A 15,853-nucleotide genomic window follows, 5' to 3' on the forward strand; every position below is an offset into this window, starting at 1 on the left:
CAAAAGAGGATCCCAGCAGAGGCTTATTTTGTTGCCTGTCTCCTCCACTTAGTTCACGAGTACAAACTTCTTTCGCACACCGCTCTGCAGCCTAAACGAGGTCTGACACACGGTTGGTGCTCCAGCCACCGATCCAACGAACATCTACTGAGCGCATACTGTGTGCCACGATTCCCTAACGTACCTAATGTGTGCTGGAAGGAGCAAGGGAAGAGCGACCAGCGACGCTGGGGAGGGCTGGTTGCGATTTTTATTTTTATTTATTTTTATTTTTATTTTTTGTTTTTTGAGGAAGATCAGCCCTGAGCTAATATCTGCTGCCAATCCTCCTCTTTTTGCTGAAGAAGACTGGGCCTGAGCTAACATCCATGCCCATCTTCCTCTACTTTATATGTGGGACGCCTGCCACAGCATGGCGTCCCAATTGGTGCCACGTCCGCACCCGGATCCGAGCCCGCGAAACCCGGGGCCGCTGAAGCGGTATGTTGGAACTTAACCGCTGCGCCACCGGGCCGGCCCCCGTATAGAACTTTCCGTAAGCCTGAGAATATTTGCTGTGCATTTTAACTCACCTTCACTATTTTAAAGTTAATAATGGATTTTAAGTTTTAATCCACACACTGTCACTCTTCGGGCATGGAAGCCCAAACACAACACAACAGGACAATTCATCTATTCACTCCTGAAAATTAAAAAAAGGAGACCAACCAATTTCATGGCATCTCTGCGTCACTTCCGCGAGGACTCATCAATCCACGTCTCTGCCTTGGCCACTTCGACTCGCGTCTGACCCTTTCTTTACTCATGATTTATTGCTTTGAGTTACTCCTTTTGCCAGATTTATAAACTTAACAGTTCTTTCTTTTTATAATACCTATTTTGTACACTAGACAGCAAATTTATTATCTATGAGTTGTTACTTCAAAAATTACATCAATGCAAAGTGATTGCCTTTTAGCCTCCGTAGCCAAGAGATTTATTTTTTTGGAGGGGATGATATGAGGTCACAGGATAATATATATAATCACTGATTACAGAATGAGAAGGAGCAAGCTGACAGTTCCGGAGAACAGAAGCCAAGGGAGACTTCTGCCTCTTGCTAATCATGTACAAGCTGGTCCCCTGCTGCCTGCTTCTCACGGCATTCTTGAATCCTCTCTTATCTCGTCCTGTCCGGGACTCCGGGGCAGAGCCCCTGCTGCTCCCAGGTGAGGTGACTCTCTTCCTTTACGTTAGTCTTGAAAGAATCTTCGAGGGTCTTAAATGCAAGGTTAGAGATAAGAATGGGAAATCTTGCTTAAAGGATCCTGGTAAATTAAGAGTCTCAGCTATGAAAAGAATACTAGAGGATCCTTACAGCACATTTCAGATTCAGTCATGGTACGGTTTTTCTCTTCCTAAAATATAAGAGAAGGGTAGCATTGCTTACTTTATGTCACTTCTATAATTCAAACTTTGGTTTTGGTCAGCTTTTCTTTTTTCAATTTTAAAAACTGCACTAAATTTAAGACATCATTACTTTTAGTTCTTATTTTAAATAAACTGGTTGAATGTAGAATTTGGTTGTTCCAGTTATAGATTTAAATTATTATCTTATATTAAATTAAAAAGTAATCATCTGACATATGTTATATGAAACAAAAATGCTTATTAAAATATAAAAAAGTGAGAAGCTGGAGCTAGAGTGTCATAGATTTCCAAGTACATTTTATCTTTTTCTTGATTTATGTTTCACTAAGTTCGAGTCTAGGGTGAATTTTTAAGAAGTGCATCAGTCAAACAGATACTTATTTTGCTATTACTATTGCCTCTTAATTTAGTTTAAGAAGCTGAAAAGATTGATGCTCGGATTAAGGCTCCACAAACATTTTAAGTGGATTTTGGGTACTTTTAGACTTTTTTTTAAAATAAAGAAAGAAACTCTCCTAAGCCACTGATTTGGTAATTTCTGGTTTCTGATAACTGTCAAGCTCTGTAGTCATTTACTCACCATCGGCAACTTCCAGAGCCACTGAGCTCATAAATGGCAGTCATCTTAATGGTCAAAACATTAAGGCATTAACTTTATTGAATCTCTGCCATTTAAAAAAGAATGGAGAGAAGCACAATATAAAATCAAGAACAAATATTTAGATATTACTGTCATCTTCCATATCATTATCATTTAGAAAAACTTAGATGAATTGAATGCAGCATCCCACTCAGCATGGAGCTTGCCTTAGTTTTTGCCTGAATTTTTTATCATTTATTTATTTCCCCATATATGATCCTTCATGACATAAATATTCACATGTGGCCAAATTTTATAGATTTTCGTTAATATTCAGAAATACTGTGAATGTGCTCTGATGCCTTTATAGTGGTTGTTCATTGTCTTCCGGTCAAGGTGTGGCTAAGTATCCGTAAGTCCTCAGCACACTGGTGTTAGGATTGCTGGAGCCTCCCATCTAAACACAGTAGCACCGGCCGAGAGAGCCATCCTGGTGCCCGGTCTCCACCGGCCACACCTCACAGGCACTTTCCTTACACCTTACACTCTAGCATACACGCCTTACTCACACTTTCCATACATCTTGTATGCCATTAAGCTGACTGAATTTCACATGGGAAATGTTACTATCAAGTTCTTTGAAGAGTATTTTAAAGTTGACTCTTTTCTAATCATAATTGCATCTAAATCTTGAAGGCCAGAGATAAGAGGTGATGCCATCCTATTTGCTTTATAGGAAGAACGTAAACAATTGTGTCTTTTAGAAAACTACTCCCTTCGTTTTCCTCTCACTCCGATTTTATCACCCAAATACCTAAGAGCAAAAGGCAGTAGGCAGCAGCAGAGAAACCGAAACCAGGAAGAATCACTTTGGGTCGGAGAAGTTTTTTAAGCGATCCCGTGGCTCAGCTCTGTCCTCTTATTCAAGGCAGTGAGCAGCTGGGCAAGGTCACAGGGGCAGCAAAGTCGGAATCAGACCCGCTCCTCTTGATTTTCTGGTCTGCTGGCTTGCAAACTGGACTGTAGCCTCTCCACTCCTCTGTTAAAATACCACTGATGGCAAATCACGAACTCAGCATCTCAAGTTCTTTTAGTATTATCTCCCTGTCCCTGGTACCCCCCAGAAGACAGCAGGGAGCCGAAGTAACTGAAGTCTGAACTGAGTTACTAACATTACTACCCTGTGTAGCACCTGGTGAAGATGCAAGATCAACTCTGGATGAACTGGAAAGAGAGTTCCTGAGGCAGGTGCTGCCAGAGATGTCAGGTGCAGAGGGAGGTGACGGCCCCAGGAAAGCAGGTAAAACAATTCTTGTGTTGATAGGTGTCTGATTTTATCAGTATGTAATTTGCTCCTTTTTTTTTTTAAAGATTTTATTTTTCCCCCAAAGCCCCCCGGTACATAGTTGTGTATTTTTAGTTGTGGGTCCTGGAATTTGCTCTTTATTCTCATCTATTAGATGAAGTAAAACCCTATTCTGGAATATAACTATGGGTTAAATAAGTAAATTGACTATGCACCACTCTCCCCTCCTGGCACAGACCCCCTCTGCGATCCTGTTTTCTTGTTCTCAGAACCTCCTTGCGAGCATCGTGCTCCACTTGGCACCTCACGTATTCTTTTTCTAATGGACTTTTATTTTGTGGGGAAGGAAGGTATTATTCCAGTTTCTAATAAGTGCAATTTTAAATCCTGGTTTTCCACTTACTAAAACCTTAAGCAAATTACTTAATCTTTCTGTACCTCAGTTTCTTAAACAGTAAAAAGAAATGATAAACATACCCACCTCAAAGGGTTGAGAAGAGTCAACAAGAAAATGCAAATAAAATGTTCAGCACAGTCGTATACAAAGAATTCAATAAAATGTCAGCTTTTAATAGTTTTTCCATGACTGCATTCCTCCAAGCATTGACACAAATTCTCAGGACGCTCTGGAAACAAAAATAGAGCCTTTGAATAGCCATTGTTTAATAGGAAGCTCCTTTGTTCTATTTTTGATAAACTACTGAACTGCTAACAGACTGAGGAACAGGCAGTGCCCTCTGAATTCGCTAGGTGAGAAAGAACGAGGCTGCTGCCTGTCTTCCTTCAAATAAATATCGCTGCAGTGTGGCAAAAGGAGGACCAGAAACTAGATGTGACTTAGGAGCACTCTATTTTGTGTGTTTTAAATAAAACAAGCATAGAATAGAAACAACAGATCTGATGATGAATGGTTGCAAAATATTGTTTTGCAGATCCCAGTACCAACATTGTTAAAGCACAAGGACACGTGGGAAAGGTAAGTGACTCCATGTGTGACGGCCAGGTTAAAAAAGGGGAACATTCCAACCTTGACTGTAGAGGACCCTAAAGTCATGGACCAGATGAGTGTTCTTTTTGTTTTTTTTAAAGATTGGCACCTGAGCTAACAACTGTTGCCAATCTTCTTTTTTTCCTTCTGTTTTTTTCTCCCCAAATCCCCGCAGTGCATAGTTGTATATTTTAGTTGTGGGTCCTTCTAGTTGTGGTATGTGGGATGCTGTCTCAACATGCCCTAATGAGCAGCACCACATCCGTGCCCAGGATGCGAACCAGTGAATCCCTGGGCCGCCGAAGCGGAGCGCGCAAACTTAACCACTCGGCCCCAGGGCCGGCCCCTAGATGAGTGTTCTTGGTGGAAATCACACCTTAAAATCATTGCCCAGTCAGTGTTATTTCAAATCATTAATTTTTCCAAATTTTGAAATGTGAATACATGTAAAATGTGAATAATATAAGAACTTATCTGGTGCCTGTTTTGGATCAATTATTATAACAAGTTTAAGAGAATTAAAAATAGGCGAGTTCCCTGTTCTAAAGGTTGTCATCCACGTGTGCTGCTCATGCCTCATCTCTGTGTGTGGTCCAAGGACCAGCAGCACTGCTATCGCTGGGAAGCTTGTGAGAAACGCAGAAGCTCAGACCCTACCCCCCAGCACCTACTGAATCAAAAACCGCATTTTACCAAGATCCTCAAGTGACTCATACGCACATTACTGTTGGAAAAGCTCTGCAATATAACATCCAAGTGGAAGAATGACATGCTTAAAGCATTGAAATGGAGTATGTGCAGTGGAGAGGGGGCCAGGTGGAAAACCACTGCAGGTGCAGTGGGAAGTCTGTGCTGGGGAATGATGACTGATAACTTCAAACGGTCAGACATGGTGTATGAGTAACAGAGCATTTCCTTAAATGCTATAAGGAAAATCTGTATTCGAGCGTTATCAACCCCCCAGACTCTAAAGCAGTGTTTCCTATGGGGGTTTCTGGGGACACCAGTGCCATGAGCCAGTCTATGGGGTGGCACTGTGTTCTAGCCCCTCTCTGGTTCTGGCAATTCCTCGTGTACACTGCACGTTAAAGCCTGCAGGAAATCATGTGGCAAACGTGTAGCTGAGCATTTCTCCCAAACATTTTGACTTTTTGACATTTTGACTTTTCTCCCAAACATTTGATGTCTTTTTTGGTGTAGTACCCATTAATATCCTCGCAAAAATACACTCTGGAGACACTCAATCCTGCAGACGGCATACCCCATCAGAGTCCCAAGTGGGGTAAACCACCCAGAAGAGGATGGTGTGGCTTCTGCGTGTGACTAGTTAAAAGTTATCATTCAGATGTTTATATTCTTCTGAATAGGATTATAGTTAAAGACTCTAAAATCATAAAGGTGATTAGTAGGATTTGCTCATGAAATTCTAGAATAGAAAGAAAACTAAGGGTCCACGCTTAAAGAACTTCAAGACAAATAAAAGACGTATTTTACACAGAAGATGATAAATGTACAGAACATGTTACTGACAGATTATTTAAATAGAAATAGGCCAGTGAGGGTTTAGGAAAATTCATGGCAATTGTAGGGCTAAACAGACTGGATGGCCCTCCAGTCGGGCACAGGAGCCCTTCAGCACCTCCACCCTGGGCTCTCACTGCAGCTTCATCCCAGGGAACAAGAGCGGACACTCTGTAAAGGTTCTACGTCTTGACTAAAGTTCCTTTTCCGTGTAGGACTCTTACTTCATCGGTAACCTCTCTGTCTTCTTGTGTGGACTGTTTTAGTTTCAGGCCTTTTCTGGACAAGATCCTAACGTCTTACTGAGTCATCTTTTGGCCAGAATCAGGAAACAACATAAGAAACGTGGACCACCCCCTGAATGCTTCTGGAAATACTGTGTCTGAAGTGAAAGCAACATCTGCCAGCCAACTCAAAAGCAGCCATCTTAGGAGATTAAAAATAAAAATGCTTGATTGAAAGCTGCATAGAAGAGAAACTAGGCAAACTATGCTCAGCTCATAATTATTTGGAAAATAAATTCTCTATGTTTTGCAAATATCATGAGTGGTTATTTTACTCATAAACATATCCTGAAAATCTATAATTTTTCTTTTCATCAATTTATTCTTAAAGAAGTCTCTGGAAATTTAAAAGTAAAGCCAATAAATGAACAGAAGCAAATACTAAGAGGAAAAAGTGGTAAAAGCAAAATTTAGTTAAAATAGTTTAACTATAAATCATTTAAATAAGCTACATCATCTTAGCTATCATGTGCACTCAATCCTTAAAAATGACAATACACGTTGTTACTTTAAAAAAAAAATCAGAGAGTGACATCAGCATCATGGCGGAGTGAACTTTCCCAGGACTCTCTCCCCTCCAACATACAACAAAAAGGAGCAACCATATTCCAACAGAAAATACCCTAACAGCACAAAAATCCTCGGAAAGATACACAGCCACACAATGGAGGGCGGAGAGGCTGGAGCCCCCCCTCGGAGGAGCTGGAATGGGGTGAGAGAGATCCTTGCTCCCTCCCCTAAAGACTGTGGTCCCTGCTGCAGGGGGCAGGTTCCATGAGGGAAGGAGTGGGGCAGGGGCCATGCATCCATTGGATCACCAAGGATGGCCTAATGCTCTTGCAGCCTAAAGGGAAGCCCTCTAACAGGGTGAAAGCTTTCGTGTGGTGTGACCTCATCAAGCCAAGACCCCAGGAGACCAGATAGAGACAGCTGATCAGGAAATCCAGAGGGCATGCAGGAGAAACCGCCCCTCCCCTGACCCATGCCTCGCCAGGCCATCTCGGCTGAAGGCGGAGGGCTCAGAATACGTGGCTCTCAACCCCTACCCAGTGGCGATAGGCTGTAACTGCAACTGAATAATATGAGAATGAGAAAGACCCGACCTTCCAACAGCAGGCACTTGGTCAAATCTCCAGATCAGAGAGAAAACGACAAGCACCCAGAACTCAGTCCTGAGGACAGAAATATGTAAACTAAATGACAATGAATTAAAAATAGTTATCATCAAAAAAAGATCTGTATCTTAGCTTGGAAAAATCTCTAAAGTGAAGGATGGCTAATGATGAGGGCCTGGAACATCCTACATTTTCCTGAGTTTCTGAAGGGGCATGCTCACATGCTCAGATCCCCTCTCCCTTAGCTGACCACAGTATTGAACACCCAAGAACTTTAATCTCTTAACAGTGAAACATGTTTCATCTTAGTTCCTGTGAGCTCAAGGATCACAGTTCATTTATACCAGAAAAATACCCTCATAATCTGTTTCTTGTAGTGAGAAGAAATCTGAGGTGAGATTTAAGATTGTGGAATGAAAGAAATAGCCTGGTTTGTTAATTTTTAAAAACCACTTATGTGTGTGTACATACTAACACATTCTCTTAATACACCTATATAAATGTAGCATATACACACATATACGATATATAGTGTGCACTCCTGAGAGCTCTGTGTAGCTTCCGGTGCAGAGCCATGCATGAGGGAGTGCTGAATTTCTACTGAGAAACTTGAGCTTCGCTACTCAGCTCTGCCTTCAACCACACCACCATTTAGGAGGACTGAAGTCTCAGATCTGCATTAAAAAGCCACATGACTGGGAGTGTCTTGTCAACAACTATCAAAAATCTCCGACACAGCACACGTTTGGTCAATCTTTCACTCTCATTTAAGACATCAAGAACAAATCTATAGGGAAAGACGTTTTAAACTCGAAGAATGGATGCGTAACCTCAGAAACGCGGACACTAAGTACAGCTGTGGCAACACTGTGGCGTATACCTCTCACTGTTGAAATTAAACCAATACTAGTCCTCTAACACAGAACGTCCCCACCCTGAACCTACACCAGAAGGTTAAGGTGGAATGCCGCTGCAGTCTAATTCTAACATCCCTTCCTTGTTTTAGCGATGTAGCCAAGTATTCTCACAGACGGGGCTCTCGAGTCAGTTACGTTGCAACCCCTGCTCCCACCGCACATATCTGAGTCCTCCCTCCACCTCAGCGTCCTTCTCTGCACAACAAGGAGAACAGCGATGCTGGCTGCCCGGGTTCTCGAGAGCGCTAAACGAAGTAACTTGGGGGCACTAGGGTTGTGTCCATCAATAAACATGTAGCTTCTTTTTCTTCTTGGTATTGTTATTGTTGTTTTGTTATAGAAAGATGCAAACTGTTTGAAAGGTGTAACATTGTAAAAGCCCTGTTGGCTTCAGGATCTTGTTCCATATTTAATTTTGAGACTTTGTTGCTGCCAGTTACACAGACTTTGTGAAACACAGCTTCACTCTACAGAATCAGAAAGAGTAATTTTGATAACTGAATTTTACAAATTAGGCATTAAAATTAGTACTGAAAATATGTACATATGTTCAGGACCCAATAAATTCTTCACAAAGTGCTGGAGTGAGGATTCAGTATAAGATGATGAATTTGAAAATGCCAGTATCTTCCACACAGGAGGAGCTTGGGCACATTTGACAAGGCAACACAAGGTGCCATTGAGAAAACCAGTGTTAATCTGAGCACCTTTCAATATATCCTAACAAACATGTCTAGATGATAGAAAACACGTATTCAGAGCAAAGGTTTGTCGACACAATGCAGGCAAATTTGTCAAGTTTTACATATACAGTTTATTTATTGTTTTTCCTTAAAAAAGACACCCGATTAAAATATTAATAACCATTAAAAACAAGTAAATTCACACAATTATAAATTCAGTTGAAACAAAATTTCAATTTGGATTAAATTTACCTTGTGAATTATAATGAAGTTTCACTTAATTGCAAAATGATTCAATTCATATAGCTTTTGTTTTTCATAAATCCTAACCTCATATCCCAGAAAATACAGCCTTTGGGTAACATTTATGTAAACACTGAAGCCAATAATATACATTTTTATTATCAATTTCTATCGTCATTAATACAAAAAGTTAATAAACTTGAACAGCGAAGTTTACAATCAGGTGGGGCCCCGTGGGGGCGACCGCGTCACTGCTGACTTCCTCTGGTCACTGTCAGCAGCAGGAGCATTGCGTCCAACCTGCAAACACACCAACGATCTACTTACCAACGCATGAGAGTCATAAACAGCTTTACAGGCCTGCCTACAACAAGCACCAATTTCAAATCAAGCCTAGTATAACATACACTCCATAAGATGTGTACTAAGGCAAAGAAATAAACAAATTTAGAAAAAACAAATATCCAGAAAGAATGGAAAAGAAACATTATTGGAGAATATAAGGCTTAAAATATGCCAACAGGAATGCAGAATGACCCTTTGATAGCTGTATGTCATTTCTGATTTACAGAAATTAAAAACTTGATCACTACAGATAGTCACAGTGATTACACTGATGGACAATATCCAGGCTGGTTAATTCTTTAAAATTTGATTTTTCACCAAGGGCAAAAATACCACATGACTTGACCAACGCAAGAAAAGCATCAGAAATCACTGAACAGTCAAGATGGAGGAGAATATGAGAGTTCTCCATTCACAAAACAGGAACATGTGCCTGGAACTGCTTAGTATTAGAAAACTCCAAGAAATGTCATAGGCAGCATCTGAAAATAGTTCAGAGAGAAAATGGTTCTTCAGAGAGAATCACTTTCCAGGAAACTGCTACTTCAGAAAGGAAATCTAAGCTACAGGGATTGAGAGTCAGGGGCCCGCAGTCATCATGGATAAAAATGTCGATTCTCTTAATTATTATCAGAACGCATTTTTATAAAAAGCTATAAAACTTGAAAGGAGGAAGTGTTTCCTAAAACAAAACAAAAAAACAACAAAATAACAATAAGTTAGTTTGTTGCATGTCATATAAAAGATAAAAGGTTACTGTAACCTTCCTTTTCTTCCATTCCTTTTTCTGATCTGCATGAGTGTGAACCGCGTCTGTCGTTCCCAGTTTGAGAAGGAATCTTCTCTACAGAAAGGGGAGCTGACTTCTCAAGTAAACACCCCCTCACTCTGTGTTGGAAGCACTGACCTGGGCAGACCCTGCCCCTGGGCTAGGGCTGCAGAGCTCCCAGGACCCTCTTCTCACTGCGCAGCCCTCACCACTCACCCTGCTCAGGGGCAGACAGAGGCCGTGCCCGTCAGCCCTCTGGCAGGGACGAAGAGGCCTCTTTCGTGTAAATTGGTTGGAAAGAAAAAGTTAAATGCTAGTTTTGGTAAGACAACATTTAAACATATATGGATATAAGAACAATATTAATTTTTACATGACTTTTGAAACTTTTATAATCATTATTTTAAAAACAAAAACATTAAAAAGGGAAATACCGCTGGTTGAGTTAGATGGTCTTTTGTTTTAACATTACACATGCAAACGCTCATTTAAACTGTCCAAGGGATGAGCCCATTGCAAGGTGACTGACATTTAAGGTAAGACTTTCAGAGTTTCAGTGTACGGTGGAAAATCAAAGGGAAAGGCATTTACAAGAATGAAGGTCCATATTCAACCCTAAGAACCAGGTGCGTCCAGTATACCAATGGGCAATATATTTTAATATTGGTAAATATGAAAGTGACGTGTTGTGAGAAACCTGGACTGTCTGATCTTAAGCAAGGAGGGGCAGCATCCAGCTGTGCGAAGACCAGATGAAAGTACTAAGTTATGGAATCATTAGGAAAAGTGTATGGCCTGTGGGTGGGATTTCCTCAGGTACTCTACCCGGCAAAATGATTTATGCTACAACAGAACAGAGTAAAGGAGGCTAAGGTTTGGGGCTCCTCACAAACATTTCTAAATATAATTTATTTTGGGTGATAATTCATTTTGCTGTACACACATACCTCTTTAGAGGCCATCTGATCTCTTTAAAAGACAGTTAAACCAGAACAAGAGCCTAAATGACAGTTTTAATACACTGTGGACAAAGAGAGAAGCAGATTTTATATACGACGTATGCTTCAGAAAAATGATGTCTATTAAAAAGTCAAGAAGGAAAAACCTTAACATTCAATGACAACTTCATGGTCGCTTAAGAGTCAGGGGTTTAAAGAAATACACAAAGAAGTCTAGCTGTCCAGTAGGCCCTGGAAAGCATGTGCAGGTCCATCTCCATAGTCACTCAACTGGTGTCTTCTGACGCATCCTGACCACAGGATTCTGTAGCATCACCAAGTGACCCCTTGTTTGTGCAAGTGACACAGCCCTCCAAAAAAGGACAAGAGCAGGTAGGTTATTTGATGTAATGTCATCCGAAAAGTTTCAAGATCAATAAAATGCTGACCCAGCAATCTACGTCTATTTACCCAACTTACTCATGTCTAAGAATACCCGTTATTAGTTCATTCCTTATTATCAGAAGGTAAATGACAGCAACTGTTTAAATACTTTTGTTTAAACTGTTTTGGGGTTCATTCTTCATATAATCTTGTACTCAAAAATCAGAAAAACAATATATTTTAAAAATGAAGACACTTAAGTAACCAGCCCAGCTCCTGCTTTTTGGAGAGACCACATCTAACAGTTGTTAAGTGTCAGGCATTTATTCTTTTCTTTAAAAACAGGGGTAGGGAGGATTCTAATGACTTGTTTACTCCATAAGTCTTAATATCACACTTTTTTAAATACCTAAATTTGTTCTCTTGCTGTAATTTTTAACTTCACACATCACCTCCCACATCTTGTGGGAATACAGACCTCATTACTAGTACAACTGTCACAACCATCGGTACAGAGCCACTCACTGGGACCAGCGGTAAATCAAAGCTGCAGTGTTCAGGGTGTTCACATATGATCTCATCGAGAAGATCTCACAACATCAAGAACGCCTCTTGGGCTCCAAGTATGAACACTATCCCTGGTGTGAATCTTACATTTTGAGTTTTAACTCTTCTCAAATACCCATGCATATCTGAAATTCGAATCTCTTAGCCTCTCCTTTCCAGTCAATCATGGATCAAAGGAGGCCTCTTTACTCCTTATTGCCCCATAACCATTCCAACTGGTGGAAAAAAAGAAAACACTTGGAGTCAAAACACCTGTATTCAAAATCTGATGAACTGTGTAACCTTATACAAACTACTTCCTACCTGTACACCTTACTGTGTTGTCTGTTTATTGGTAAAGCAGGGACAATCACACCTACCCCAGAAGTAACTGTGAGGATTAAAGTTTCAGTGGGATGATGCAACGTATACTGAGTGCCTACCACACTGCCTGGTATGACATCTGTCAGGTGACAGCTTTATGACTGTGCCTACCCGGATGTCTATGTCTTGAGGGACAGTCTGGCTCTGAACCCAGGAATGCACCTGGGCCAGCTCCTCCCTCTGTCCGTGAGAAAACTGCGGCTGCTGTCGCCTCATGCTTTCTAGCTTTTCTAAGTCTTCTTTCAGTACAATTTCTTTAACCCTGAAAACAAACAAACAAATAAAACCTTAATGGTCCTGAATAAGGCACAGTGTTCTTACCATGTCATCTAAGAACAGCACTTCTTTTTGGTTTGTAATATACTTTATATCTCGTGTTAATATATGACGTACGCATTAAAAAATAACTGAGTCATTTCTTTGTCAAGTTGGTAAAGCGAGACCTCTTTTTCTTCGTGGAAAACATCTATAGAGTGTTTTAACGAGATACACAGAAGAAACAGATTTCCCATAGTTCTTCTATTCTTTTAGAATGGGAAAAAAATCCAGAGCCTAATAAGAAAAGTTCTTTTACTCGTGTGCCATCTTAAAAGCCCTGCTTTCCTTGTTTTTTGGTCTCGTGATGCGTAAGGTTTGTTTAGTCTGGATCTGAGTTTGTGTGGCACTACCACCATAACCACCATAACCAGTGCCTTCAGAAGTCATTCACTGTTTGACTTCAAATGAATGAATCTGAAAATACATGTCTCTAAGGGTATGTATAAAAACATTTAGAAATCATTCTTAAGAAACCATTAAAAAGCTCAGATAAAAGTGGGTCTCCTAAGGCGCTCGCCTACCTTTCTGGTACCTGGTATGTCATCAGAACGCACTCAGGGGTTCGCTCTATCATTCTCCAGATGGACTCTTCAGCTACAGTGGGAAGTGTTTCTTTTCTCTGAGAGTAATCCTGAGATTGCTGCCCATTTGGGGTGATTTCAGAAGAAAAATCACTCGTAGCAAAGTATATACTGCTGTCACTGCTTCCTATCAAAAATCAACAACAGTAACAATTTAGAAAATACCTGTTGGGGGCTGATTTGCCAAACTTGCCCTTATTCTCCAAAGGCTTTGGCAACTGGCTGACAGTTGTCATGGCCACCCAGCCCAGCCATCACCCCAGGTTAGTAACCAGACCCTTCCACCTCTTTGGTCTGCCCGAGAGCTCCTTCTCACTCTTCCTGAGCCGTTCACTCTCAAGGCCAGACCCTGTTCCTTATCATCACCCAGAACTACTCCATCTCCAAAGTCACCAACATCTCAGACTCACCTTCTCGTTTGCTTACTCAATTGTTCCAGCCACAAGGGTCGAACAGTGCCCTAGCCATTCAGCTTAGAGCCCAAAGTCCATCACTCGATTAACACTCTTTGCACTACCTTAGACTTCTTTCACCCTCTGACTTTTCATCACGATCAAAATGTCAACTCTGATAAAGCCAATAATCAATTCTGTTCTTGTCTAAACCCAAGTAGCTAAAGACACGGAGAAAGTCACACATAACATGGTACATTGGTTCTACAGTAACTCATCCTCAACAAAGGACCATCAAAAAGCCTGACCATCCTGCTACAGTGCCCACATCAGCACACTAGTCTCCCCTCAGCAATGACTATTTTTGACTTCTCTATTTTCTCTCTCACTCTCACCCATTTTATAAGAAAAAAGCAGAAGCCATTAGAAAGGAAATTCACTCTCCTGATACCAAAGATAGACTTACTCGCATCTGCACTCTCTCCTCACCCTCCTCCTGTTACAGCAGAGAAGTCATGCCCCTACTTGAAGGCCCAGCCCTTGATGGCTGCTATAGACCTTATGGTCTATTCTTGTCTTGCATCTGACCCGTCTAGATCCTCCTTATTGACTTCGGAATGATTAAAAAAAAAAGTACCTGATATTTTAAACAAGTAAGTATATGGGTAAACATAAAGGAAATTTCTCCTCCTTAAAAAAATCTCTTTAAAAGGTAATTGACTGTTTTAGGCAAAATAATAACAACTTTATTCTGGGGTTTACAATACACATAGAAGTAAAATGTATGACGAAAATAGCACAGAAGAGGGTGAAATGAAATACTGTTTTAAGGTTCTTAGACATAAAGTGATATAAGAGGTATAATATTTGAAGGTAAACCATGAAAGTAAAAGATGCATTTGTTAATCTTAGAGCAATGACAAAAAAAAAAAAAAAGGTATAGCTGAGAAGCCAATAATGGAGAGAAAATAGAACTGTTAAAATACGCAATTAACCCAAAAGGAGGAGGGGAGGAAAAAAAGAGAAAGAGCAGATAAGACAAACATAAAACAAGTAGCAAGACAGAAGATTCAACTTAAACCTGACCATATCAATAATCAGATTAAACGTAAATGGTCTAAGTACTCCAGTTAAAAGGCAGATAGTTATATGGATAAAAAAGCAATATCTAGCTATATGTGGTTACGAGAAATCAACTTTAAATATAAAAACATATAAGTTAAAAATAAAAAGATGGAAAAAAATGCCATGTAAACACTAATCAAAATAAAGCTGATATCAAAGTAGATTTCAGAGCAAGGTACATTTCATAACAAAGGGGTTGATTCATCACAAGGACATAATCTTAAATGGGTGTGCATCTAATAAAAGAGCTTCAAAATACATGAAACAAAAACTGACTAGACTGCAAAAAAACAGACAAATTCACAATTTTAGTTGGACATTTTAACAGCCCTGTCTCAATGACTGATAAAACAAGTAGACAGAAAATCAGTTAGCATGTAGAAGGCTGGATCAACATTATCAGCCAACTTGATCTAACTTACATTACAGAAGACACCGCTCAACAGCTGCACACACACATGCTTTGTGAGCGCACATGAAACATCAAATAGACAAATTCCAGAGCATTATACAAGTCTCAGTAAATTAAAAAAAAATACAAAGGATGTTCTCTGACTTCAATTAACTTAGAAACCAATAAAATATCTGAAAAAATCCCCAAATATTAGGAAATTAATATGTTTCTAATAACACACGGTCAAAGAAGAAAACACAGGGAAATTAGAAAGTCTTTTGGACTGAATGAAAATAACCTCATATCAAACTCTGAGGGATGCAGCTGAAGCAATGCTTAATGGGAAACTCAAAAGCATCGAATGCTTACATTAGGAGGGAAGAAAATGGTCTCCAATTAATGGTCTAAGCTTCCACCTTAAGAAATTAGAAAAAGAACAAAGGAAAGCAAAGAGAAGAAAGGAAATAACAAAGATTAGAGTTGATAAAATTAAAAAAAGGAAAAAGCCCCAACAAAATCAAAAGTTGCTTCTTTGAAAAGTTAATAAAATTTGCAAACATGCAGCCAGAATGATCAGAAAAAGATTATTAATATCAGTAATAAGATTACTCCATAAATTCTTATAAATTC

At 40.0% G+C, this 15,853-nt stretch overlaps 2 protein-coding genes across 8 annotated transcripts in view; one reads left to right on the forward strand and one right to left on the reverse strand.

Moving 5' to 3' along the window:
* Positions 1-1,105: 1,105 nt before the first annotated feature.
* Positions 1,106-6,282, forward strand: UTS2 (urotensin 2). Its single transcript, XM_046663549.1, has 4 exons — positions 1,106-1,208; positions 3,180-3,290; positions 4,229-4,272; positions 6,072-6,282. Exons 1-4 carry the CDS (start codon positions 1,106-1,108, stop codon positions 6,189-6,191), a joined length of 378 nt encoding a protein of 125 aa, XP_046519505.1. The 3' UTR covers positions 6,192-6,282.
* A 3,814-nt stretch (positions 6,283-10,096) lies between these two features.
* Positions 10,097-15,853, reverse strand: part of PER3 (period circadian regulator 3) — a 56,783-nt gene continuing 51,026 nt past the window's right edge. For 6 of the 7 annotated variants that reach the window (XM_046661993.1, XM_046661999.1, XM_046661994.1 and 3 more), the window contains 2 exons: positions 13,253-13,439; positions 10,097-12,675 (listed from right to left, as the gene is read on the reverse strand). In XM_046661993.1, coding sequence (XP_046517949.1) covers positions 12,438-12,675; positions 13,253-13,439 — 425 coding nt within the window. In that variant the 3' untranslated portion in view covers positions 10,097-12,437. The remainder of the gene's footprint in view (positions 12,676-13,252; positions 13,440-15,853) is intronic. The other variant, XM_046661995.1, reaches the window with a different exon arrangement.

This window comes from Equus quagga, chromosome 5 (assembly GCF_021613505.1).
Source record: "Equus quagga isolate Etosha38 chromosome 5, UCLA_HA_Equagga_1.0, whole genome shotgun sequence".
Taxonomy (NCBI): Eukaryota; Metazoa; Chordata; class Mammalia; order Perissodactyla; family Equidae; genus Equus; species Equus quagga.

Bases quoted from the DNA above. Each gene is read 5' to 3' on its own strand.
- UTS2 (XM_046663549.1), top strand. From the start codon at position 1,106: ATGTACAAGCTGGTCCCCTGCTGCCTGCTTCTCACGGCATTCTTGAAT. The intron at 1,209-3,179 runs GTGAGGTGACTC...TACCCTGTGTAG, and splicing joins AGAGCCCCTGCTGCTCCCAG to CACCTGGTGAAGATGCAAGA. The intron at 3,291-4,228 runs GTAAAACAATTC...ATTGTTTTGCAG, and splicing joins TGACGGCCCCAGGAAAGCAG to ATCCCAGTACCAACATTGTT.